The sequence below is a fragment of the Lissotriton vulgaris genome, chromosome 6 (assembly GCF_964263255.1).
Source record: "Lissotriton vulgaris chromosome 6, aLisVul1.2, whole genome shotgun sequence".
NCBI lineage: Eukaryota > Metazoa > Chordata > Amphibia > Caudata > Salamandridae > Lissotriton > Lissotriton vulgaris.
Window position 1 is genome coordinate 1168320867 of NC_141694.1, and position 27393 is coordinate 1168348259.

Below are 27393 nucleotides of genomic sequence, written 5' to 3' on the forward strand. Positions count from 1 at the left end.
TGGTGCTATAACTCCAAATGCCCACTAGGTGGCACTGCAATGCTATTCTTTACAGCTCCTGCAGAATTTCCTCTGACTGAAGGTCACAACACTTGCTGCAGATGCAGATACTGGGCTTACCGCACTGCTGGTGATTCTGTGTGGGGAAGGGGGGGTGGGAGGGGGACAAGCCACCTGGCCACAGTTCTCGTTTGATCTGGTAGGAAGCAAGTACAGTTATCCTCTCTCCCGACACCTGTACTCCAGTAGGGAGGGCGAGGTCTTCCTGGCATTGCTGGGTCCCACTCTGGGCTGGGAAGGTGAGCAAAGGGACTCTCTCAATGCTGGTGTGGCCCCAGGCACTGCTCTTTCCCTCTGCAGGCAGGCCACTCCAATGTGTTGCTACCACTATTCATGTCACCGTATTCTGCAGGGACCCGCAGTGTACATCAAGCGGGCAAGCTATCTCACCAGGGTCGCATTGGGATCACAATTTGGCCCGGGCACTGACGAAAAAAATGGCACACATTTGTGGGGTGTGGCGCACATTCGCGGGGCAAGGTCAACTTTCGTGGGCGTGGCCCACATTCGCGCCACTGCCCTTTCATGAAATGCACAAGGAATGTAGGTGGAAGGATGTTGTTCTTGAGAAGGACACAGGGCCAAGGTGACAATGTCCTACAAGATCAGCACCTTAAAAACAGCCAGGCCCCTTGCTATTACCAAATGATTCCCAGCCCTCCAATGCAGGAGCATGTGAAAGCAGCAAGGCCCCTTTCTCTTAAAAAATTATTCCCGGGGTCTTGGCCAAGATGGCGGGCTGAGAGGACGCGCTCGCCGAGAGCTCCCGAGCCCCTGGAAACCCTGCACAGCTTACATCCGCTGATCCCCCCCGGATCGAGCGGTAACCACACCTGGTGACCCCCGTGGTGGTGTAGAGCAGTCGGCGAGCCCCAGGTGTCCCGCCACGGTGGTGATTCCGCCCAGATACCGACTGAGACGGCGCCCGCTGACCGGCTTGTGGGAAGCCCGAGAGCCGCAAGACCTTCAGGCTTGGGGTCCCGGCGGCGTGATCCAGCGACTGCGAGTGGCCTGCTGGAGTACCTGCGCTGCAGCGACCGAGTGGGTGCCGAGGCGGCCTTCGCCGGCGGAGCGGAGCCGAGCGGAGAAAGGCGACGGAGGCGTAGCCGGCCTACGACTACTACGCAAGACCGGGGCTCGAGAACGCCTGCTCCACGTGGCTGCTCCGGCTCACCCCTGGCCATGGCGGAGTAGAGTCGCGCCTCCGGAGTATTTGCACATCCAGGCGAGCCGGCCCTAGTTGCCTCTCGCCCTGCGGGCCGCCCCTTCGACTGTGTGTGTCGCATTTGGATCCGTGACGGAGGTAGGCCTCATTCCCTGGCCGTTGGCCCCACTGACTGTAATGGGCGGCCATTTTGGAGACCTCGGACCGGCCGCCCGGCCTAGATCGGGGCCTCTGCGCAGCTGTGCTTCCTGACCGACGACTGAGTGCCCAGCCGGCTTCCGCTGCTCGGCTGCCCAGACCTTAGGCACCTCTTCACCAAGCTGCGGCCATCGGTGACTCCCGCCCCGCCAAGATGTCGAATGCCAGGGGTCAGAGGAGAGGCGACCGTACTTTGCCGGACATGTTGGGACGTGGTGCCCTGCGCAGCGGGGGGAGCCAGGCCGCCCCGAGCTCCCCGGCCCATTCCAGAGGCGCGGACGGCGGAGAGCCCCCAGTGACTCGATCGTTCCTGGAGTCGCTGTTTGGCTCCTTGAGGGAGGATTTTCAGACTTTGAAGCAAGAGGTGGCCGGAGAGGTCCGGGAAGTCCGGAGAGAGGTGGACTCCCTGGGGGAGCGAGTTAACACTGTGGAGGAGGCCGGTCATTCCAGAGATGAAGAGATCACCCACCTGCAGCAGGAGGTCTTGCGGCTGCGGGAGCAACAGATTGAGCTGCAGGCCCACGCCGAAGACCTTGAAAACCGGTCCAGGCGGAACAATATCAGGGTCCGGGGCGTCCCGTCCAACGAGGAGGGTGACGACGTGACCGCCTACCTGAAGGCCCTCTTCCGCGCAATCTTTGGGGAGTCAGAGGACTTTCAAGTCCGTATCGACAGGGCGCACAGGGTGGGCCGCCCTCGCAGAGCCTCGGCGCCCCCCCGGACATTTTGGCCTTTCTGCCGGACTTCCCCCTGAAGGAGCGGATTCTCCGCGAGGCGCGGAGGCAGCAGCCTTTCCGCTTCAGAGATCACCCGGTGGCTCTCTATCAAGACTTATCCACGGTCACGCTGCAGAAGAGGAAATCTTTTAAAATTGCCACGGACTTCCTTCGGGAGCATGAAACGCAGTATTCTTGGGGGCACCCCTTCCGCTTGATCTTCCGGTGGAACGGGACATTGCACCAGCTCCGGTCCCTCCAGGATGTCTGCGCAGTATTGGGGATCACGGCTTCGGATGCAGACACCCCGGCGCCGCGCCGCAGGCGAAGCACTCGAGACAGTTGGCAGCGGATCGGGGAGAGGCGCTCCCCGCCCCCGGAGCGACCTGACTCGCCCACGATTCGGGCGGACATGTCGAGCGCTATCCAGGAGGCCTCCAGAGCAACGGCGAACAGTGATGTGGCCTTGACGGCCTGAACTTACTCCGGGGGGAGTCTACATTAGCTTTTCATCACTGCAGGTGCGAGGGTTCTGTGGGTAGGGGGGGACGGGGGTGCTGGTGGTGGTGGCTGGACGTCCACTCAATCGACTTTCCACGGCCTTGTCCGATAAGGACCGGACTGGGACAATGACTTTTTTTAATGGCTTGAGAAGCGGGGGTGGGAAGGGGAGTTGCAGGGGAATGTTTCGAGTTGGGGGGTTTGTTGGGGGGATGGGAGTTGGGGGCAGTGTGGAGCTGGGTGTGCGAAGTTCCGGGGGAAGGGGGGGGGGTCCACTTAGTTGGGGGGTTTTGGGGTTCGGGGACTGTACTGTGCCGTAGGGATGTTTGCTTTCGCTGTGTGCTGACGTTTTTTGCGGTGGCCTCTGTGTTTCGCCCGCTGGGCCTTGCCCGCCTTCATGTGCGTTTCTGGGGTTCCCCTCCTTGATGGCTCTTAAAGTTGGTACTCTGAATGTGAAGGGGCTGAATAACCCGGTTAAAAGGCGGGCCGTCCTGTCCCTGTTGGAGAACTCTCAGGCCCATCTGCTGGCCAAGGATTGTCCCAGAATGCGTACCCCCAAGTTCCCCATGCAGCTCTTTTCCTCCAGTGCTTCTAAAACGGCAGGTGTGGCGCTCTTGTTCTCTAGGGGGTTCAGAGGGGAGGTTTTGCAGAAGGTAGCGGAACAGAAGGGGAGGCTTCTGGCATATAGGATCAAGGTGGGGGGTTTGGTGATGACTGTAGGCTCTATATACGGCCCCAATGACCACCAGGACCAATTTTTGCACAGGGCATTGGAAGACGTGGCATCCACCTCTGACAGGCACATAGTGCTAGGGGGAGATTTGAATTTGGTCTTTGATGCGACTCTGGACAGGTCTGTGCAATGGCGCCACCAGTTGGGAGAGCTTTCGGACTCGGTTCGTACCCGACTGGAGGAGCTCGATATGCACGACATGTGGCGCCGCCTCCACCCCGCGACCCGCGCGTATTCCTATTTCTCTCATGCGCACAAGTCCTACGCGAGACTGGATCATCTCCTAGTGACAGGCCCGATGTTCGCACTAGCCTCGAATGCCGACATGGGGGTCCTCTCTCTCTCTGACCATGCACCGGTGGAGGGTACCTTCAGTCTATCCCCGGTGGCTCGTCCGAGAGGGGTCTGGCGTCTCCGGGACACGCTGCTGCACAGGCGTTCGACGGTGCAACAGATCCGCGCGGCCATAACGGACTTCCAGCGGGTAAACGACAACGACGACACCTCCCGCGCGACGCAATGGGCTGCCCTGAAGGCTGTGCTCCGGGGTGAATTTATCGCTATCTCCTCGGCGGAGAACAAGGATCGCCAGCTCAAGAGGGACGACCTTACTCGGCAGGTGCGGGAGCTGGAACAGGTACATCACAGAACGGGCGCCCCCAGAGTTTGGATGCAACTGAAGGCCGCCAGGAAACTCTTGTCTGCTCTTGACACAGACCGGGCGGAGTACGCGGTGCTTCTCTTGAAGCACAAGTATTACACCGGTGGAGACAGGTGCGGCCGGCTCTTGGCGCACAAGCTCAGGGTGCAACATCAGCAGCACCGGGTGAAAGAGCTGGTTACTCCTACCAGAGGGTCAGTCACGGAGGACGAGCAGATCGCGGATGTTTTCCGTAACTTCTACGCTGATCTCTACACTGGCGAGGCCCCCTCCGCCCGGGCGGAGGCGGACTATCTGGAATCGGTGTCGCTCCCATCGTTGACGCCGGATCAGGCCCAGTATCTGGAGCGGGAGATTCGGATCGAGGAGGTGGTTACGGCGATCTCCCGGCTTAAGACGGGTAAAGCCCCGGGACCGGATGGCTTCCTCCCTCTTTTCTATAAGACCTTCTGTCAGGAACTTGCGCCTCTGTTGACACGCCTCTTCAATACGTTTTCGGAGCCGGGTGCCATCCCCCCCGAATTTCTCCAGGCCACGGTCTCCGTGATCCCGAAACCGGGCAAGGACCGGACTGCCTGCGGGTCCTACCGCCCCATCTCGCTACTGAACACGGACCTGAAGGTTTTCACTAGCATACTGGCAGCACGTCTGGCACTTCATCTCCCGGGCATGGTCGACTCGGATCAGGCCGGCTTCGTGCCAGGCAGGCAGACGGTGGACAATACGAAGAGGGTGACTCATATTCTTGAGAAGGCCTCCAGGTTCCCGGGGAACGCATGCTTCTCTCCATAGACGCGGAAAAGGCGTTTGATAGGGTGCATTGGCCCTATCTAGAGAAGGTCCTGGGCAAGTTTGGGGTCGGCGAGAAGTTCCGACACCTGATTTTCAACTGCTACCGGTTTCCGTCCGCGGTGGTCCGGGTGAATGGGGGCAGCTCCCGACACCTTCCAATAGAACGTGGTACGCGACAGGGATGCCCACTGTCCCCTCTGCTCTTCACTCTTTATATGGAGCTGTTTGCTCAAAGGGTCCGACAGAACCCCGATATCACAGGGGTCAAGATGGGAGAGTTTCACCATGCGCTTAGCCTCTACGCGGATGTCGTCATTTTGACGCTCGATGACCCACGGAGGTCCCTGCCTGCATGTATCGCGGAACTGGACCTCTTTGCCGCAGTGGCGGGCTTCAAAGTGAACCTCGGGAAGTCTGCTGCCCTCGATATCTCGCTGACTAGCGCCACCAGAGCTGACCTGCAGAGGCTTTTCCCTTTGAGCTGGTCGGGGGACCGGATTCCGTATCTGGGGATCCTCTTGGCACCCTCACTCCCCGCGATGGTCACGGCCAATTACACGGCTTTGAGCACGAAAATCAGAGAGGAATTGGCCCGGTGGGATAAGGGCACGGTATCGCTGCTGGGCAGGGTGGCCGCAGTGAAGATGACCCTTCTACCTCAGGTGCTATACCTGTTTAGGGTGCTCCCGCTACAGCCCCCCAAAGGATGGCTCGCGGAGACTCAATCGGCCATCGCACGTTTTGTGTGGCAAGGCCGTAGGCCTCGGATCAAACGGACCATAGCTACGCTGGCGCCTGAGTCTGGAGGACTAGGGATACCAGACTTGCAGAAATATTTCCAGGCCGCCCAATTGCGCTATTTGGTGGAGTGGAGCCGGTGGGAGTCGGATAAACACTGGCTGTTTCAGGACCAGGCGGTAGCAGGCAGAACGCTACAGGAGGTGCCTTTCCTGAGACGGGCCCATCGGCCCCCGAACCTTTACGCCTCTTTTGTGACGCGGGTCCCGCTTCGGGTGTGGGACTCAGTGGCTACTAGGCATGAACTCACTACCTTTCCCTCTCCCTTCACGTCGCTGATTGGCAATCCGGACTTTGGCCCGGGTATGGAGCCTGGCGCCTACGATCACTGGCGGGCGGCCCGCTGCTACACCTTGTATCACTTATATGGCCCGGAGGGTGTCGTCCCCTTCCAGGATCTACGTCGGGATTATGGCCTCCCCGAGACGGAGCTCATGCGGTATATGCAGGCGCGCCACTGGGCGCTACAACCTCAAGTGCGCGCGATGGCAGACCGGGAGATCACGGTGTACGAGCGCTGGCTAGTCACACGCACGTCGGACGCTAAGCTCATCTCCGATTTGTACAAGATGCTGCAGCCCCCCCTCTTTCATATCCACAACCCGGGTAGGGAGCGCTGGGAGCGGGAGCTTGGTCGAGTGCTGAGTCATACTTAATGGGACCACATCTCCTACCGGGCGCGCCACTCTGCCTATCACACGGGGCTCACGGAGACCTTCACCAAAATTTCAACCTATTGGTATCGCACTCCTGAGAAACTACATGAGATGGATAGATCAATACCGGGGACGTGCTGGCGTAACTGTGGTCAGCATGGCACGCTTACTCATATCTTGTGGGACTGTCCTCTTTTGGCTTCGTACTGGGAGGAGGTCCTTAATGAGGTTGACAAATGTTTTGGGATAGAGCTGCCCCGATTCCCTGCCTACGTCCCATTGGGATTGCCGAATGGATTGATGTACCCTCTCAGATCTAAAAGGGGTAGACAGATAGCGATAGCTTTGGGGTCAGCTGTACAAAACATACTCATACACTGGCGCTCCACCACGCTCCCCACTGTTGTCGGCTGGCTGCACAGATTGTGGCATGTCCTTGGCATGGAGAAGCTGTCCTTAGTGGTGGCAGGGGACGTTGATGCTTTTGAGGAGCTGTGGGCGCCTTTCCATAATCTGTTGTGCTCTGAATTCAAAGAAATGACCTGCCCTAGGTATCTCAGACTGTTGCGGCTGACACCGCCGCCGGACCCGCCTGTTTGATTGGTCTAAGCCGGCATCTGGTAGAGGGGGCTAACGATAGGTTGCTGCGAGTGGTTGATGGCACAGTACAGGGGGTGGGGATGGGGTGTGGGAGTTGGGGGGTTGTTGGCTGGGTTGGAAATGGGGCAGGATTGTTTTCCCCTCCCTTTTTTCTTTCTCCTTTTTTCCCTTTCCTTCCCTGCCCCCCCCTTTTTTGTCTCCACCCACAGGTGCGCGAGCTGTGTTTCCAAGCATGATGGTGCCCATTGTGGCGAAAGAATTGCTTTGATGTATCTAATGTACCGTACGCACTCAGTATGAGGGCACCTGTGGTTTTCTTTTTCATGTACTTTGTTCTTTCCTTCCTTACCCTGCTTCAATAAAATACTTTAAACCTAAAAAATTATTCCCCAGCCCTCCAGCGCAGGAGCATCTGAAAGCAGCAAGGCCCCTTCCTCTTAAAAAATAATTCTCCAGCCCTCCTGGCAGGAGCACCTGAAAACAGGAAATCCACTTTCTCCTAAAAAATGATTCCCCAGCTCTCCAGCCCAGGAGTACCTGAAAACAGCTAGGCCCCTTTCTCTTAACAAATTATTCCCCAGCCCTCCAGCGCAGGAGCATCTGAAAACAGCAAAGCCACTTTCTCTTAAAAAAATATTCCCCAGCCCTCCAGCGCAGGAGCATCTGGAAACAGCGAAGCCACTTTCCCTTAAAAAATTATTCCCCAGCCCTCCAGCGCAGGAGCATCTGGAAACAGCGAAGCCACTTTCTCTTAAAAAATTATTCCCCAGCCCTCCAGCGCAGGAGCATCTGAAAACAGGGAAGCCACTTTCTCTTAAAAAAGTATTCCCCAGCCCTCCAGCGCAGGAGCATCTGGAAACAGCGAAGCCACTTTCTCTTAAAAAATTATTCCCCAGCCCTCCAGCGCAGGAGCATCTGAAAACAGGGAAGCCACTTTCTCTTAAAAAATTATTCCCCAGCCCTCCAGCGCTGGAGCATCTGGAAACAGCGAAGCCACTTTCTCTTAAAAAATTATTCCCCAGCCCTCCAGCACAGGAGCCTTTGAAAACAGCGAGGCCCCTTTCTCTTAAAAAATTATTCCACAGCCCTCCAGTGCAGGAGCACCTGAAAAACAGTGAGGGCCCAGCTATTTGTAAATTACTCTGCCCTCCCCAGCCCTTCAGTGCCTCAGGGCAATGGCGTGGCAGGAGAGGGGTTAAAGCAAAAACACAGCTTCTGGGCCATCCATGGGGGTGGGGGGAGGCTAAGTTGAAGATGATGTGAGTTCCCACATCACCTGGACCCCATAGTGAGACCCATTCTTCCTAGCCCCTGAATGAGAAGGGCTGTGGGCAAGGACTAATGCAAGCACTGTTTATGGGCTGCGTGGGCTCCAGGGGGGCCAAGGTGAAAATGGCTCATAGGCCTGAGCAACACCTGGCCCCCTGGTGACCGATTCTGGCACACAATCACCCCTCCCCAGCCCACCATCAGCATGATTGCTTGGCAGGGCAGGGGGTCAAGGAGAGGCCACAGCTGATCATCACTGATTGGCCAGCCACACAGCGAAGCTACTTTCCTCTCCCTGTCAGTGCTCTCTGTGGGCTGGTAAGGGGGGGGGGGAGGGGGGGGGGGGGGGAGAAACAGCCCACAGAGTGCTCTGACAAACCGGCCCTTTGGCCCATGCCTAAGTGCCCGCAGTGCCAATACGCCCCTGTATCTCACCATCATGTGACTGCATGTACTCCCCATTGGGAGCCGGCACTTATCAGGGCACAAATTTGTGGGCACTAAATAGTCCTCTTGTGCAGGGTGTCAGGGTGATTTGTGCATCTCTCCTTTGCGGGCACTTGCACTGTTAGAGGGTGAGCGCAATCTCCTCACCAACGCGGTAGTTGCTGATGCGTGGGAGGGGTTGTCCCATGCAGGTGACTCACTCTCAATGCTGGCTGCAACACTTCACTACTCAAGCTCAGCAGCCTGCGGGGCTCACCTCACCAGTAGCGGCCTGTGGTGGGAGTGCTGTTGGGCACCGACATGGGGCGGTGGAAGGGCAGGATGGGGGGTAGTAAACTACAGAATATGGCAGATTAGAGGTAAGTAAACATATACATAAATAATATATAATCGGTAAAAATTACTTCACACACTACTCCCCCTTTAACACACAACAAAGTACACATACAAAAAAAACAATTAATATAATTATCAATTAATCAATTAATAACAATTAACATTATTAAATTGATGTAATTTTAATTGAACTAATTAACACATATTAATTACCAATTAATTAACAATAAATACCAAGAAATACAATCTCTTTAATTAATTACATTGAATTATATGACACCCTATTACCCTATAAACACACAACCCACTACACATAAAATATTCATATCATTTAATCACTTAATAATTATTAATTACCAATCAATTATTTATTAACAATAACAAAAAATTAAATATATTAGCATATTAACCGTAATTATTGCGATTAACTAATTAATATTAATTAATTACCAATTAATTATTAATTACCAATAACAAAAAATCCAATATATTTGCACAATAACTCTAATTAATGTAATTAACTAATTAATATTAATTACCAATTAATTTTTAATTAAAAATAACAAAAAAATCAATATATTTGCACAATTTGCACAATAACTCTAATTAATGTAATTAACTAATTAATATTAATTAATTACCAATTAATTATTATTTAAAAATATTTAAATAAATATATAAATTAATTAATTATTATTAAATTACTTCCCACCCTATTCCCCTATAAACACACAACCCGCTCTGATACTAAAACGCAAATGTAAACTAAATTACTAATTTTCAAACATACATTTAATAACATATTTAACAAACATATAAACAACATAATAAAATACATAACACTAAACATAATTTCGATATTAGTAAATTTCGATATTTGTAACATACATACCATAAAAACGATATTCTGTCTGTCGAAATTTTGGACATCGATATTCTATACCATCGAAATTTAAGCATCGATATTATTGTACATTGATATTTAAATTTCGATATTTTGTCTCCCTACCCTGCTGCATATCTACTCGCGGGTCGGACCAGCTCGTCTCCAATGTTATGTTGTGGGTCCTAGGCCCACAAAGGGGCCCCTTGCGCCACCCGTGCATCACTTTTTCCCATATTAAAAGTGACGCATTAGCGGCGCAAGGAGCTTGCAAGGCTCGGGGTCTTTTATTAACAAGCCCACATCACTGGAAGACTATAGCTGCCAAGTGGGCATGTCTCGTTATGCAATGAGTTTGTGTGTGTTTTGACTAAAAAGCCAGGACTGGCTGAAGGTCTCACACACAATAGTGCCCACTTAGGATCTGTGCACCACCGTACATTAGTACAAGTTTTAGTGTACCTGGTTTACAAAGCTAGTCTCATGTTTTAACTCTTTTAGGATAGCTCAGCTCGTCATGAGGCACAGTGGAGCTGTGCTTATGACGAGCTGACCTTGGCATGAACAATTATAAATCTTACTTTCCAGCACAGGAGGGGAAAACCACTAGCAGCCAACTGGTTAAGATAGAGCATAGGCTTACCTTGCAGTGAGTAACTTGCAGATCACAGGGCTGACCCCCTGCAGTACTAACTTAGCCTTTCACCCTACCAAGGCCAATGAAATGAGTACATTTAGAAATGGCAGAATGAACAGTTGATTCTCCGTTTATGTTCCCCCACTTCACCTTGAAATAAGGAATAGGACTTTGGGGAAAAAGTTCACTTCAGCCATAAAGGGTAGTGCCTAATTTATGTATGTGGTTGAGGAATATGGTAAGATTCCTTGGAGTCCCTGAGTTGAATAAAACATAGTTGATAGAAAAAACTAGATATTAGACAACCTAAAAGTAACAGGACTGGCACCTTACTTGAGTGTCGGTTTGGAAAGGCCTTAAACAGCTACGGTCAGAGACCCTCCCCAAGGAGGACCTGTGGTTGCAATAATTACAAAGATGTGTAATTTCCCAGACAGAGACCTGCTACTCCAAAACATGAGGCATGCGAAGAAATCAGAGACATATTATTAAGAACGGCGTTAAAATGATCGCTGCTTTAGCGGCAGGAAAACTGCCGCTAAAGCGGCGATACTGGGCTTAATAATAAGCCCTTGTGAATTGCCTTAGAAGCCCATGTTCTGGTGTGAACATGGGCATCTATGGGAATTCACAAGGGCATATTATAAAGCCCATTATAGCCCCTTTAGCGACAGTTTCCTGCCGCTAAAGGGGCGATAATTTTAAGGCCGTTCCTTGATAATATGCCCCTTAGATTCAGAAATAACATGATCAGAATTGTTCCAGCTAGTACTCAAATGTTCAGAAACTTAGTAATAATTATGAAGAAACAAACACTGAGGGCCCTAGACCTGAAATATATGTTCCTACAGCCAGCCACACTCAGGGGTATACACAATGGTAAATCACAACCTTCACAGAACCCGATGAGGTCTGGGAATGGCTGGACATAGGACAAGTTGAGGAAGTTGGAGGACATCAGAACTCCCTTGGAGTCCAAGTCAGGGGAAGCCAAAACAATCAGCAAAGAAGAGCTGCAAAGCATGGAAGTGATGAACGACACCAAGCAACAGATCCAAAGAAAACAATAGTGCATAAAACAATGTCGTGAGAAGTAAACCAAACACGGCGGAAGATGGTAATGCAAAGACACCACAAAGATGTTAAATGACACTATGTTTCTGAACAGAAGGCAACACATTTCATTACAAAAAGGGGTAATAAATATGATTGCCATGACATGTTAGTTGAGATGGGTAAAGGGGGGCAACAGACACTCGTAGAATTCTGGAGTTAGGTCCTGTCGCAGGATATACCATTCACACCAGGGCACAAGTCCTAAAAAAAGAAGTGGGGGGGCGCTGTCACCGGGAGTGACGTCACAACAGGAAGTGACATCACGAAAGGTGGCTTGCACCATCGGGCTCATTGCATCCTCTCGCTCACCCCTTAGATGCGATTGCATCTGAGAAGTCAGCGCGTGAGCAGCGTACTGTGAGCTCTGAGCTCCTTCTCCCAGAGAGGCCAAAGAGTGAAGTCCAGCTGTTTGGCAGGGGGGACGGCGTCCACCCGGTAAAATAAGTGGGGGGACGCCGAACACCAATGTGGTACCACGACTCGAGCCCTGGTTCACACTCATCAAAACTGTAACTGAAACTGGCAGGATCCGTGTGGCTTATAAAACACGTGAACTAACCTTTACTCCGACGTTTTAACTTTGTTACATATTTACCGCCAATTGTTTTTTAAAACAGAGTGAGTGTTGGCACACGAGGCATTACAAGGCAAGACTTTAGCACGAATTTTCAACAGTTCTACATTTACTACACGAATAATGAACACCAGTAGGTAGGAGTGTTGTACTAATGATAAATTATTCTCAGACAGGATGTGAGGGCAGACCTTATACATTGCACTGATTTCAGGCAGCTCAGCACAGCTTCAAGCAATTCTGCAGTGCTATTTGCAATGTCAGTTACTGTGATTAAAAAAGAAAGAAACCATAGCTGCCAAGGTTTCAGATTGCCATGTGTGACATTTTAAAAATTTTAGTGAAATTATGAGTGACATTTCAACGACTATGAGTGACACTTTCTGGCGAGCAAAAATCATGCAATGAAGAGGAGGGAAACTTCTAAATATCAGAAATAACAGCCATTTGAGCAACAAGGAACTCCAAGAACTTCTTGAAACTGCTGCAGAGCACCAGAAATGGAACGACACAAAGACTAGTGGTCCCTCCTGTAACCGGACAGTGAGGTCTCTCCTCCCCTTGCCTTGTAAAAGGATCATGTGGCCGGCCCATTCCTTAACAACAAGATAGACCCCTGGCCTGGGCCTCGAGTCTCATGTGGCAGGTCTCTCAGAGACCGTTCAAGCAAGCCCCAACAGGATGTGTGAGCAGAGGAGCCACTGAACTCAACAGGTTTCCGTCTGTGTGTGACGTCAGTGTGTTGCCGGACAGGCTGGCACAAATTAGAAAAAAAAACCACTCATGTGAAGAACACTGCAGAGAGAGCCCTGTTAACGGTCACGCACTGACCCGACTTGAAGATAATACCCAACTACTCATTGGTACCTAGATGAGACTCAGATAGAGCAGCTGCCTGGCTGCCGCCTGCTACTGTGATAAATCAACGAAACCAGGGCTCAGGCTCACTGACTCTGTTATGATGACCAGACAGAGCAGCCCTGCAGATCGATGCTATTTGTGTAAAATTATTTTTTGAAGATCATGACTCATGTAGTTAGTAATAGGTGCTACGGGCAAGTGGGTGTGAATACCTGACGCAGTGCTTTGTGGGACTAAGGGGAAAGGTGGGCTGTAATAATGCAAAGGGTTGCTCAGTTCTTACCTCTCTGCGTAGGTGCTGTCTCACCTTCTAGCTGGCCTACCCATATTATTTCTTTTTTCCTCAGAACTACTTGTTCCTACATTCACAGCCTTTCTGCCTTGCGTGACACCTATCTCTTGTCCCCCAGTTGTTTCATTGTGCCATCTCCTGCTCTGTGTTTGTTCCCTTTTCACTATGGCTCCCACCTGTGATCATGCAGGTCCCACTGAAGTTGCGAGTCAGTGACCCCTGGACCATATGGTAATGAGTTGTCCATGCAGGAGAGGTGGACTGCGGGTGTTGATTGAAAGTCAGCCCCTCCAGGGTTTTTTATTATTGTTATTTTTTTTATATAAACGCATGTCAAGGGAGGCAAGCAGCTACAAAAGTGAACAGCTATTGCTGATCATATGACTGACAACTGGCCAATGTTATATGTGACAGCCTTAGCCAGTCCTAGTTTTCAGGCAACAATACTTTGCATGCTGGCAGTTTCAAAACCCAAACCTTTGATGGAAAAATCCAAACAGAATGCGGAGAATGGAAAGTAATGTTGCTTAGAAATCTTACTCTTTAATACATCATAACTTGCTGCCGGTTTCAAACTGTAGGCAAACGTGCTCTGTTTTTAGAGTGAGGTTTTATTTTGTGCCATCTGTACACAGCCTTGCTAAATATATATTTTGTTACCTGCAAGTTAGAAGAACGGTCGTGGGCTCACAACCGTTCTTCTAACTTAGTAGGAGTCACGAGTGCTGATTGAATTAAAGAAACCTAACGGATATGCTTAAACTCTCTGCAGGTTTAGGGCGTTTGGTACGAAGTGGAGAAATCAGACGATTCTGCAAAAAGTTATTTCAGACTTCTGCATCGTGATTTAACCGTTGAGGACGATAACCATCTATAAGTATCTGACAGTCCTGTTTGGAAATTCGTTTAAGTACCTGTTGGATATCTGTCTCATTAATTGGACAATCAACCGCTCCACACTGTACAGGGGTCTTCTTGTATATCCTTTCTGTCCTGAAGATGGTCTCGATATATTATCTATAGAGACCGAAACGTCGACCTACGCTCTTTCTTCCTGGATTTAAAATATCAAACTGTAATATAGAAGAAAAGCGTTCACAACAGTTACAATGAAGTTGTTTGATGTCTAATATGTGCACTTCTTGTATTCCTGTTGATATACTTTCAGTACCCTATTTATGATTCACAATACGTATAAAATACAACTTTTTACATACACATGAGTTCTTCTTTTTTCTTATGTTTGGATCACATAGTGTGACTATATCAAATTAATTTTTTAACAAAAATTGTTGAATTAATTTACAGACTGCCATTCATGTGGGTCTTAGATTAAAATCATCTAAAATATCCAAATTCTATAATCAAAATCCCTTGAAGGTATCTCTACCCTTTTAACCCTGTATAGTGTCACCAACTGTATTAAACACTTTACTTGTAGAGTTCAGAGACTAATCCCGGTCCCGTCCTTGACTGCACTCTGCTGCATGAATCGATGCACTTTGCAGCAATCTTCTTCGATGCACTCTACAGCAGTCTTCTTCTTCTCAATCCAGGCTGCTGACTCTCACTCGGTCCCGGCGCCACTAGTCAGCCTGAGCCCGCAGTAGTAGTGTTTTGCGCCGTCGGCCACCCGCCGCGATGCAGTCTATCATGCCTCTTGCGCCGCGGGAGGCCATCATTGAGAGACTAGGAGCAGACTCGAGTTGTCGACTGACTCAAATTGAGCCCGCGCCGCTTCTGCCTCACTTCCTCTTACTCCGGAAGTGACACAATCTACCCCCACATCCGGATATAATCCCGGCCTCCATGGTGTGCCACAGTGTCACTGACAGCAGTAGCATCGACTACTGGGAGGGCATGCCCTCCCCCCCCTCGGCAGCAGTGAGTGAGTAGAGTGTGTAAATAAAGCCGCACCACCGCAGCCAGAATAATTGCTGTATTGTTGCCAGACACAGGCTGGGCAGATTTGATACATTGTATCGTTCTCAGCCACTCCAGAGCTGAGAGCAGATGGATTTAAATATTTAGGAACTCAGCCAGCAACCCAGCACGTCTCTCGGGAGCAGCAGAGCCCGGTGCACAGGCGCCACTGGTGGCGCGCACAGGCAGGTGGAAAAATGCATGACAATGCATTTCAGTGCGGTGGTGCGGAACCCCGCACTGAAATGCATGAGCATCACACCTAATGTGTGATACTTGGAAGGACTGAGAAACTGTATGAAATGTGTGGTAAAAGTGTGCATGGAATTGTGAGCAATTGTAAATATGTGGTAATGGTATGTGTGGTTAAATCTGCAATGTAAAAACGTGCTTGCTAAAACAACGCATTAAAAAGTCACACCATGTATGTAGGAAAGAATGCAAAGCATTGGGAGCTGGGCAGAGGTCAGGGGCAGCAACCATGACCAGAGTTTTAATTTGGAATGTGAATAGACTCTGTGCTAAAGTCAAGTCACATCTAAAGACAATTAGGCCTGGCCAACTCCTCTCACAGGAAACCACACGTTGAGAGCAACCTGTGCCTTCCTTGGAAGGCAGAGATATAGATCGTTGGCGCATGCCAGTTTAACTCGAGGCTCCTAGGATGTAGCCACACTGATTCAAAAATCCACTTTGCACTACACACGGTATGGTTGGACCTCAAATCAACATACGTAGGAGTGAGTGGGTCCTGGGGTGCGAGGAGACAAGCAATTTTCAGCATGTATGCACTTCCCAGACTAGAAACACAAACACTAGAAACATTGTGGTCCCTGCATCTTGAAGAACCGGCAGATGCACATGTGGGTGGTGACGATGTAATGGCAAAATCCATAGACCGTTCATAGCCTCGACACATTGCCTTGACCACACACTATTGGCCTGTATATAATGGGGAGTGGGGCTCCCCCAATATTCAGGATTGTTCCTGGGCCACACATTGCATGGTCTTGAATGACTGAGTGTAGATACCAATATCAGAACCCTCCATCAAACTGGACAGAAGTGTTAAGAGAGGAAATAAAAGACTGCACTGCTGCCTCTCATGTTCTGGAGGCATGGAGGAGAAACATGGAAAAGACAGGATGCGTAAAGGTGCTAATACACAAAACACAAATGGGAAAAATAGCTCAAGAAAGAAAGAAAGAAAGATGCAACTCAATGCTTTCAATCAATGGCACCTTCTTTATCTGTCCAAGCTGGTTGATGTGGTAGGAATTGGTGAATGAAAACCTTTACAGATATGGAGAAGGAATATGAACTTTCAAAAGAACAGGAAGAAAAATATCCACCCAAATGAAACAAGTTTTTGCAGCGAATGCCTTGACTCGGCAACCGAACCCAATGTCACCCCCATTAACAGAAAAGCTTACGACAGGAGCCATGTCATGCATTTCTAAAATTCGAGTCCACAACCCTCCAGACCACTTGAATGGCTTACAGGAAAGATAGGAGAATGACCGGGGTTCGAAGGAGGATATAAGTTGGGAGACGACCATGATGCACCGAAGAGAAGAGGTTAGAAAAGCTAGTTTAAGATTCTTCCAACTGTAAATCTTCCATAGAGAAACCACAACAAAAGCAGGCTTAACACAATGGCCCTGATGCTAGATGGATAATCTCTGTGTGGTTCCTGGAATATACTACAGCCATACTGGTCTGTGACATCTATCAAGGGTCCTGGAAACAGGAGTATTGCTACCACCACACTGTGCTATCCTAAGTATCCTGAACGGTGTTGACATGCCCAGGAAGAAGTTGACCCTAACCAAGAGAGACAAAGCTGAATATTGAGGTGATGGCATACATTGGTATGGACCAATATATGAGTTCAGAAAGGGTGGTTCTTGAAAGCAAAGGTTGTCCACACGATTTCAGAAAGACCATGGGACCATGTGTAGAGCTGTTGAAGTTGGAATGAATGGAAGCACAGCAGGATAAACCAAGGATCTGGGCTTCCCCTATACCTGTTGACGAGTAAACAATTGGGGCTTGAAGTGAAGAGCGGCTGACTTCGGAGTGCAGGGCTCAAGGGTCGATCGTCAGGGGCAGCTCAGCTCAGCATCCTGTGACTCTGGGCAATAGATCACTTACTCTCCCCGATGGCCTCCCAGCCCCTAGATACCCTTAGGAGGATAAGTACGGGCTTCACAAATGTGGAATTTAAAGGAATAGAAGAGCATGAGAAATGGCATGTGGTTCCATGGATACTCAATCCTCAGTGGCCCTTTATTAAATCGTTGCAGACGTAAATTAGTGCAAATCGGTTTTGGATTGTGAATTTGAGGTGACTCAAACCCGGGTGTGGGTGATATCAGTTTTGTAAACAGAGCAATGCCTTTGGTATCACCCTTTTTCCTTTTTATAAACAAAAAACAAAAAAAACGACTTGGAAACGAAAAGAGCTGTGGTTGAAGATAGTGGACACTAGCACTCATTTTTGGGGACTAGGACTTATTCTTCGTTATCAGACTTTGAGAAATAGAAAGCAAGAGAACGGCATAAAAAGGAGAAAGAAGAGAAAGCAGGAAGAGAATATATCAAATCGGAGACAAATGGAGAAAGTCTGGATTTAAAAAAACATGCATGAGTGAGATAAAGAAACAGGAAGCAGGGTAATAAAAAGATTCATGAGGTGGAATGAGGACTAGGAAGCCTTGATATCTGGCAACCCTTGTATTTGGTGGGAAAAGCCGTGGGTTCCTTAGAAAAACTTTGGACCCCCTGCACGTATTTATACAAAGTAAGCACTGGTGTTTTGGAATCCACCGAGTAAACCCGTTGCAGATTTGTGCCAGCCTAACTGGGGTCTCAAAACAATCAGTTAGATGCGAGATGTCTTGGCTTGCACAAAAAAGCACAGTTTTTCTACTAAAAAAATTGACTAATTGATTAATTATTGTTTTTTTTATAAAAGTTGAATGTTTTTGGCGTTTGGGTACCATATACAGGCAATCACACATGGCTTCAGAACATTATCTCATGTCCATTCCCCCTTGATATTGCTATCCAGCAAAAAGTTAATTCCCTCAAGCAAAGCACAATCTAGATGTGTTCGGTCAGGCCACTAAAGCCATGAGAGTCTTGGAGTGGAAGGGTACTCACCTCACCGTCTTTGGGTGGGATAGTCAACTCTTTGTAGCCATGAGGTATGTACTCTTGGCTGTAGCTGAACCGCGGTTGCCTCATGAACTGCTTCCTTACGGACGAAAAGGCGCCATCGCATGCCACAATGAGATCACACGACATTTCTACTTTCTCTTTGCAAGGTCTACAGTGAGATACAAAATGGATAAAACAAAACAAGTTCACAAAATGTGCATCTCTCAAAGAGGCCAAACAATGACGGAGGGTGGGAAAGGCTGGTTGCTGCGAATAACAATGGCGGTTCTTCAGCAGTTTACATTTATCACCATTGTTATTAGCCTCAGTCCCTTGATCTACATAACTGGTGCTTAGTAGCAGTGGAAACTAGACTAATCCCATTCTTATATGCTATCATGTGGACAGCTATAGACTGGACCTCCTTAATTTCAGCACAGCTTCTAGCGACCCAAGTAACACTGCAAAGACTTTTCCCAATTTCTGTTGCAGAATTGTCTCTCGTTAGCATTTTTAAGTAAGCAATCTGTATCTTACCACACATCACCCGACCATGAGTAAATAACTCAAAAACTCTATACATGTTTTGTTCTTAGGCATGGCTATTTTGTCAGAGTGTAAGTTGGCAACATAGATTTTATTTAGCAGTCTATTTTGAATTTTAAATTTTGCAATCGAATCAGCAGTAACAGTCTTCACTGTATCCTGGAGGATAGCGACAAAAGCAGTGTATTCAATTTTTCCCTCGAGGTGCCTCATCAAAAGAAAGTAGTTACTAATATTATCCAATTACAATAAGACATGGCATCTCTTTCCTTATCGTGACAAAATGTTTTCATATATTTGTTTCACTTGTTAATAACACCTCCTATACTTACCAGATATGGGATGTGCTATCAAGAGAAACAAATATATAAAGGATGTTTTCACTTGTTGATAGCACCTCCTATACTTACCAGATATGGGATGTGCTATCAAGAGAAACAAATATATAAAGGATGTTTTCACTTGTTGATAGCACCTCCTATACTTACCAGATATGGGATGTGCTATCAAGAGAAACAAATATATAAAGGATGTTTTCACTTGTTGATAGCACCTCCTATACTTACCAGATATGGGATGTGCTATCAAGAGAAACAAATATATAAAGGATGTTTTCACTTGTTGATAGCACCTCCTATACTTACCAGATATGGGATGTGCTATCAAGAGAAACAAATATATAAAGGATGTTTTCACTTGTTGATAGCACCTCCTATACTTACCAGATATGGGATGTGCTATCAAGAGAAACAAATATATAAAGGATGTTTTCACTTGTTGATAGCACCTCCTATACTTACCAGATATGGGATGTGCTATCAAGAGAAACAAATATATAAAGGATGTTTTCACTTGTTGATAGCACCTCCTATACTTACCAGATATGGGATGTGCTATCAAGAGAAACAAATATATAAAGGATGTTTTCACTTGTTGATAGCACCTCCTATACTTACCAGATATGGGATGTGCTATCAAGAGAAACAAATATATAAAGGATGTTTTCACTTGTTGATAGCACCTCCTATACTTACCAGATATGGGATGTGCTATCAAGAGAAACAAATATATAAAGGATGTTTTCACTTGTTGATAGCACCTCCTATACTTACCAGATATGGGATGTGCTATCAAGAGAAACAAATATATAAAGGATGTTTTCACTTGTTGATAGCACCTCCTATACTTACCAGATATGGGATGTGCTATCAAGTGAAACAAATATATAAAGGATGTTTTGGAAGGATAAAGTAAGAAGATCAGATGCCTTGGGGGCTTGAGCTGTTTTAAAATGGTTTAGTGTGTCTATGGTTGAAAGGTGGTGAAGGATTGAATGTGTAATGTTTTACATTTTTTCCTTGAGTTACTTTGGGATTATTCAGTGTGTACTCTTATAATATAAAATATACTCTCAAAGTTTTTTGTGTACCATAGTCTAATAATGAAGTATTTTGTATATCATGTGTGTAATATTATTAGTAAATAGTTTGATATTTTTTATAAAATTGATGATACAATAAAATGCATTAATGAGGTGTGATACGAGTTTGTGTTGCTTGGCTCTGTGATATTCACTCTGTTGTTGATTAGTTGGAAGTGTGTACCAGTAAAAAAAAAAAGGAATGTAGGGTAAGCGGATTGGTCTGTTTTTCAAATGTTGCTTTTCTTCTGTCCCGTAACCCATATCGGTTTTTCAGGGGTCCCTTGTTTTCTTCTGTTTGCTTCCAGCGCACATCAAGATCTCAGACGGGTGTTCAAACGGAATAAGTCTACCTTTGACCCTTCACTATTTGAGGGTCTTTAAATGATTAAACAAAAACATTCAATGACGAACATTCTGAAGGCTGACCGCCCACTGTTACCTAACAAAGGACATTGCCCCCGTTTGGGGTTTGCAGTCCTGGAGCTTGTGTTCAAAGTGCATTGTCACGTTGGGGAATCGTTCAGCAGCTGGAAAACAGCAAAAGAGACATGTATGTAACTCGATGCCGCATAATAAAATCAGTCATCAAGGTCTTAGCCGAGTCGCACATTTTTATTTCGCAAATAAATCCCAAATAGAGCAAGGAAAACATGCATATAAACAAAACAAATGCAACCTTTTTGTGCAGCAGACTTTGTGGCGTACTGTTATGTGCAGGTAGGCCTTTAGTATCTGCGAGCTGGGACCATGCAACGGACGCCGACCTACAGGGGGTGCTGAAGCTCCTTGCACCATTCTCCCTGCGACTTAGGCAGTGCTTTAAATGAGCTGGTACTCACAGGTACTGAGTACCGGCACTTCTTATCTTTTTTTCACTGTTAGTACCAACACTTCTCCTCAGCCAAGGACAGTACTGGTACTCATGAAAGCTAGGCTCATTGCTGCTAGTGCGGTTGAGCATAAGGCTGTCAGAGTGCACCCTGTCTGTTCATGTGCGACAGAGCATGGTCCATCCAGGCCCTGTACTGCCAATCCCTAACACAATCGTGAACTTGTGCACCCACTGCAATCCATGCAGTCAGATGAGAGGGTATATAAGAAAACCACGGAGAGGAGGGGCGAGTTGTTTGTGGCTGGAGTATACAGTGGGGGGTAAGGAGTTAAAAATGCTTTTAAGCCTTCGTGAGCATTTTAATGAGTGTCACTCTGCTTGCGTGAGCGTTTCGCTGCTTGTGTGTGAATTTGTATTTTCATTCTTATAGCGCTTAATACCCCTGAGGAGGCGCTGTGTGTGCGAAAGAGGAAGTGAGAGAATCCTGACACTCTCAGAAGGTACTTAAAAAATGTGTTAATAGATTTGTGTGCATGTCGGCTTGTGCCCCTGTGTGAGTGCGCACATGAGACTATAGGGATATTTTGCCCAATGTAAACAAATAATAACAATTTCGCATCGAGAAGCTACACATATCGCAAAACGAGAAAACTTTATTATAACATGATCTTTGGCCTTCATGTGTTCTGAAACAAGTCAACCTGTTTTTAATTCATTACATCTAACACATGTTTTTGTTTGTGCTCCAACTGATGTAGGAGTCATTGTTAATGCTTCTATTCCACAGTCTCTTTCATCAGATGCCAGGGGCACACTGGCCATTGGCCCGAGAGTGCTGTTGCTGATTCAGCTGCATTCATGTCTTCCCTTCTGGTTGAGGGCTTCTTCCAAGCAGGCCTTCCCATCACTCTATATTATTATATGTAAATAGCCGTGGCCTCTACAGGTAAGCGTGATGGGCCAGGGCGGGGGAGGGGGGGGGGGGTGGGTTCAGGGGGATGGAGTCAACAGATGAATGAATAGGGAAAATAAAATAAATAAATAAATCATATTCCGTAGTCTGTCAACTACCCCCCCCCCCCCGCCGCGCTTACCTGCAGGAGCCGCGGCTACATGTAAAGGTAGAATTGTCCCCTTGTAAAGAAATGTACCCTATCACGCCTTATCCACCATGTGTAGCTACATCCAGTCTGGCTCTCTGAGGGGTTTTGGTCCACCACTACTGGGTGCTCTCAAAACCAGCAGCCGGAGAAGAGAGCTGGGGATGCACTTTCAATTAATTTAATAAACGTAACTAAATGTTGGCGCATTAGTAGCACCCGTCTCACAATACAGCGCTGGCTCAGTTCATGTTAAGGCACAGTGGTAGGCCAAGATCATTCCGCATTGTGGCAATATGGACCAATGTGGACCTGGAATCACAATGCACAGACCCAGCATGATTGTCTCTTATGCAGCAGTGGCCTAAATTAACATGCTATCCACCAAAGCCCATTATCCCACAGAGCTGGGATGATATAATGGTGGCTGACATGCAAGCATAACCTCTTCGGTGCTCATGACGAGACCTGCTCGTCATGAGTCACAATGGAGCTGTGCTCATGACGAGCTGGGCTCGTCAGAATGGCTCAGCGCGTCTACGCGCAATTAATTCCCCACCTGTGCGGGCAAATTAATCAGTGGGCGGGGTCGTGACGAGACCAGCTCATCATGAGCACAGCTCCATCGTGATTCATGACGAGCTGGTGTCGTCACGAGCACCGCGGCGCCGTGCTCACCACCCGCCCCCCCGCACCGTGGGGGAATTATCCCCGCAGGGAAGGGGTTAACATCACGCAGAGAGATGGCCAATGTCCACAGTTTTAACTCCCCAAATTCCTTCTAGGATCCTTGGCATGGTCTGATGCGGCTGGTCCATATACATGGAATACAGTGTGTGAGTATTGCCATTGGGTATAACAGAGAATGAGGCCTGAACACAAGGATCAATCAAAAACTATGGTCCTGAAGGGGGCGGGTGCCCAGAACTGCACTATCGCTGATTGGTGTCACCTGGTTAAAAAGAAAAAACGGGGAAAGCAATAATATGGAAGCTGCTAGGCTGGAGCCCACCTTCCTTCCATGGCAGTAAAGATAGGTGGAAGGACGATGACTTCTCATATTACATACCACATTATATAATGCCGACATATTGGGAATTCCTAACAGTTAGTTTTAGAGACATAAATTTCAATCATTTTATTTTCCTCTTCGGTTTCTTGAGAATGAAGGGAAAAGCGTTAGATAAAACTATAATTTTAAGCTAAAAGCCTCCTGCCACTTCACCACGCCGTTAAGAACTAAGTGCAGCTCTTTGTGAGCTCACCCTGATCTTTTAAGAGTCTGTGGGCCAGATACATTAACCCCTTCATTGCGGTGGCTATTCTGCCGCAGTGCTAAGGGGGGAGGGCGGCCGCGCGGGGGGCGCATGCTGGTGACGGAACCGCTCCGTCACCAGCGTCAGTTGCGCTGTGCTTATGTCGGAGCGGTTCCGTCACGGCCCCGCCCGCTCAATAGAACGCTCGGCGCAGGTGCGGAATCCGCGCCGCGCAGGCGTGCCGAGCGGGCCGTGACGAAACCGCTCCGTCATCAGCACAGGGCGACGCCGGCTGATGACGGAGCGGTTCCGTCATCAGCAGGGGAGGGGTTAAAGTGTTTTGCCCATTCTGTGTCTATGGGAAAATGTGTTCATGCATATGGCTCGTGTCTTATGTGGGGAAAAAAGCACCGACCTGAAAAGGCTGAATTAAGATCCGAGAGGGCTGAGCTAAGACTCCACAACACTGGCACTAGATACTATGTCGGAGGTCCAATATAACACAGCCATGGCCGAAATCACAGCCATGGCTCAAGAAAGACAAAGGGTGGCTTAAAATAACAACGTTGATCTTAGTCCGTACATTTCTGGCCAAAGACCACACAGCATAGGTCAAGATCACTTAAAATGCATCTGGTTGCATACATATTTCAGTGGCTCATAGCAGCAGCTTGCTAAGAATCACCATTTACCTGTTGTGCCACATGTACAGAGGTAACCTGCACATATAGTATATTTTAGACTACTAACCAGGGCAATGAAAGTGAAATATGAATACCTGACAGAAATGTCTTTGTCTCATGCCCTGCCTTTAGCCCCAACCCTAGCCCTGCCCACTAGCCACTACTCCATAGCTGAATTTGATGAACACCTGAACTTATTTTTCCCCATTTAGAGCACTAGATTTGGTCCAAAGAAAAGTGTTGAAAGGGGCACAAATGTATGTTTGCCCAGGGCGTTCTCTGGGCATAGGCCAGCTCTGTGTAGGTGGCATAACAAACACTGCATACAGTCGGCGGGGGCAATGGGGAATTGTAGAGCTGGGGCCTGGAGGGGTCCCCGCAGCCACATGGACCGCCACTTCCCCGGGGCTTTATTGTAATAAGGTGGGGAGGGGCTCGTGCCCCCCCCCCCCAAGCCCCAGGTAAACCAACACCTCCCTGGGGCTTGAGCCCCCCCACACTGCCCCGGTGACCACCACCTCCCCGTGGCACTGTTTATTTAAATGCAGGGGTCCGTTGCGAACACACGGCCCGGGGACCACCAACTCCGTGCGGCCCCCCCTCCTGGAGCCCCTGATGGCCCTGGTTACCGCCAACTCCCAGGGCTAGCCCCTGCAATGTCCCAGGGTGCCCAAGCCTGGGACAATGTTGTTTGCAATGGCTGTGCAGGAGCACAGCTCCAGCCCTGCCACAGCAAATACAGCTTTGCTTAGTTAAAACGAGAGCAGGAAACCTGCTCTTGCTTCAACGAAGCTAAGCAGGATTGCTTTTGACCAAGAAAAGCTTCATTTCAGCAGCTTCCCTTGCTCAAAAGCAATGCCGGCTCCCGCAGGAGGGGGGGAGCCAGCTGGGACCATGGGGGTGTCGTGTCTACGATGTGGGCACTGCGCAGCACAATCACTCGAGGACACAGGTAGGTGCATTCATGATTCTTTATTCAAGTATTACAACAGCTGGTCACACACACGTCCTTCTCCGTGGTCGCCCTGGTCGAATCTGTCCTCTTCCTGTCCCCTGACCGGATGTGGTGTCCGGTGACCTGGTCACCTCCCTCACGACCCACAGGGTCCTAGTGTCTGCTGTCCCTACTGTCCTGTCGCCCTGTCCGTCATCTGTTTGTCAGGTCATGACATCTCCCCCCTTGTTGCAAACAACAGTTCGTGGTACAGTTCTACTAATCACTCTGTGTCACCACCATTTACATCATCGACTCGCCGTTGCAGTGAGAGAGAAAGAGAGAGAGAGAGAGAGAGAGAGAGAGAGAGAGAGAGAGAGAGAGAGAGAGAGAGATTTTCAGCCTCGTCGACCCTTCTCCCCAGTCTCTGTTTCCTACTTCTTTCTACGTAGTCTCTTTTTTATGTTATGTTATGTTAGTATGAATTTGTAGAGCGCACGTTCACCCCAGGGTTTCTTGGCGCTGTGTACCGCTGGGGAACCCGTCCTGGCTTTCCCTGTGAGATGGTCCCTATTGGGCATCCCCAAGGTGAAGCCAGGCATCCCCAGCAGCGAGGGGGCCGTTGTGGAGATTAAGCAAGCTATTGCCCTGAGTTGCAGCGTGAGACCCATGGTTAGAGAGGCATCGAGGCGAGATTTATCGAACCCGCTGACATTGGTTCCGTACCGTGCCGCGTCGGGAATTGAACCCTGGTCCCGGGCCGACCTCTGCTTCTGGGTCTGTCGCCTCTAACCGGTGAGCCACACTTCTCCTTTGCATCCCTTCCTTGGTCGTTGTTTTCTTCCGTCATCTTTCTTTCTGCTCTTCAGTCGTTCTCCGTCTGTTCTCAGTTTGCCAGTCTCTCTTTCTCTTTGTCGTTGCTCTCTCCTCTTAGTCTTCTTTCGGTTCTTCCGTTGTCCTCCTTCTGCTCTCTTTTTGCCGGCCTCTCGTCGCCTTGATCGCTGTTCTCTGCCCTCCGTTTTGTTTCTTGCTTCTTTCTTTCTACAGCCGCCCTTTGTTGTATTTGTTCTCTCCATTATTCTTTTTTGTTCTCTTCCTCTTTCTTTATTTCCTGAGTCTTCTCTTTGCTTGCTCTCAGCATAGCTGTTGTCTTTTTTATATGTCATTGTTATAAGGCCCATCGTTTGGGCGGTGCTGCTGCTCATCAGGCATGGCCTTGGGACATCGCCTTGTAGAACATGAATGTCCTCCTTATTTATTTTGTCATTGTATCTCAGTTCCTCTGTGAACTTCCCCAAGATAGTTACTTCTTTCCTTGCCCCCCAAGTAAAAATCATTACCTTGGAAGCTCTTAGGGTCGGCTTTACTTCCATTCTCTCATACTCCGATGCACACATGACATTGCAGGTTGCACCACTGTCCAGTACAAAGTCTGTTTCATGCACTCCTACTCTTATCTTTGCATGGTCTGTCTTTCCTCGGGTGCTTCTGTCTGCTGGCTGTGTTGTTTCTCCTGCTTCTTCTTCCTCGCTCTGCTCGGTGTGCACCTCCGACATGTGATATAGTCTTTCTACTTTCTCTACTTCCTCTTCTTCACCTGACCCTCCTGATGAACTCCTCCTTTCGTTGTCAACATACCTGACATGTCTTGTCGTCGATTCCTGTTGTCTTCCTGTTCTCCCATTGTCGTCTCTTAATGGGGCACCTTGGCACATACTGGCGTAGTGATTCCTTCCACCACATCTTCTGCACGTCTGGCCAAATGCTGGGCATTGACCTCTGTGTGGAAATTCCATTCCGCACTTGTAGCATGTTCTTTCAGGTCGTCTCCTCTCTTTTTGTTCCCTCCAGTCATTCTTTCGTTGGTCTGTGCGATATCTGTTTGTCGTAAAGTGTGCGTTTTCTGTTTCAACGCTCTTCCCTCTTTCCATTTCCTTGGCATGTTCCGTTGCTCTCGCCTCTGCTCTCGCTAGTGACAGGATGTTCTCCAATGAGGTTGGTTCCTTAAGTATTCTTGCTCTGAATCCTGTGTCGCGACAGCCTTCTATAATCCGTAGCCTGATTGCTTGCTCGTTATCAAATTTGTCAAACTCACAATGTGTCACCAATTTCCTCAGCCGTGTCGCAAAGTCGTCTAGTGTTTCGCCGACTTGTTGACATGCGATGGTAAAAGTATATAGTTCGAAGTCAATGGTTCGTTGCGGGTCGAATTTGGCTGTTAGACATTTCTTTAGTTGGT

General features: G+C 48.5%; 1 protein-coding gene across 2 annotated transcripts in view; it reads right to left on the minus strand.

The window, feature by feature from the left end:
- Positions 1–27393, minus strand: part of KMO (kynurenine 3-monooxygenase) — a 473316-nt gene that overhangs the window by 118576 nt on the left and 327347 nt on the right. For both annotated transcript variants that reach the window (XM_086927255.1, XM_086927254.1), the window contains 2 exons: positions 20789–20876; positions 18384–18549 (listed from right to left, as the gene is read on the minus strand). In XM_086927255.1, coding sequence (XP_086783381.1) covers positions 18384–18549; positions 20789–20876 — 254 coding nt within the window. The remainder of the gene's footprint in view (positions 1–18383; positions 18550–20788; positions 20877–27393) is intronic.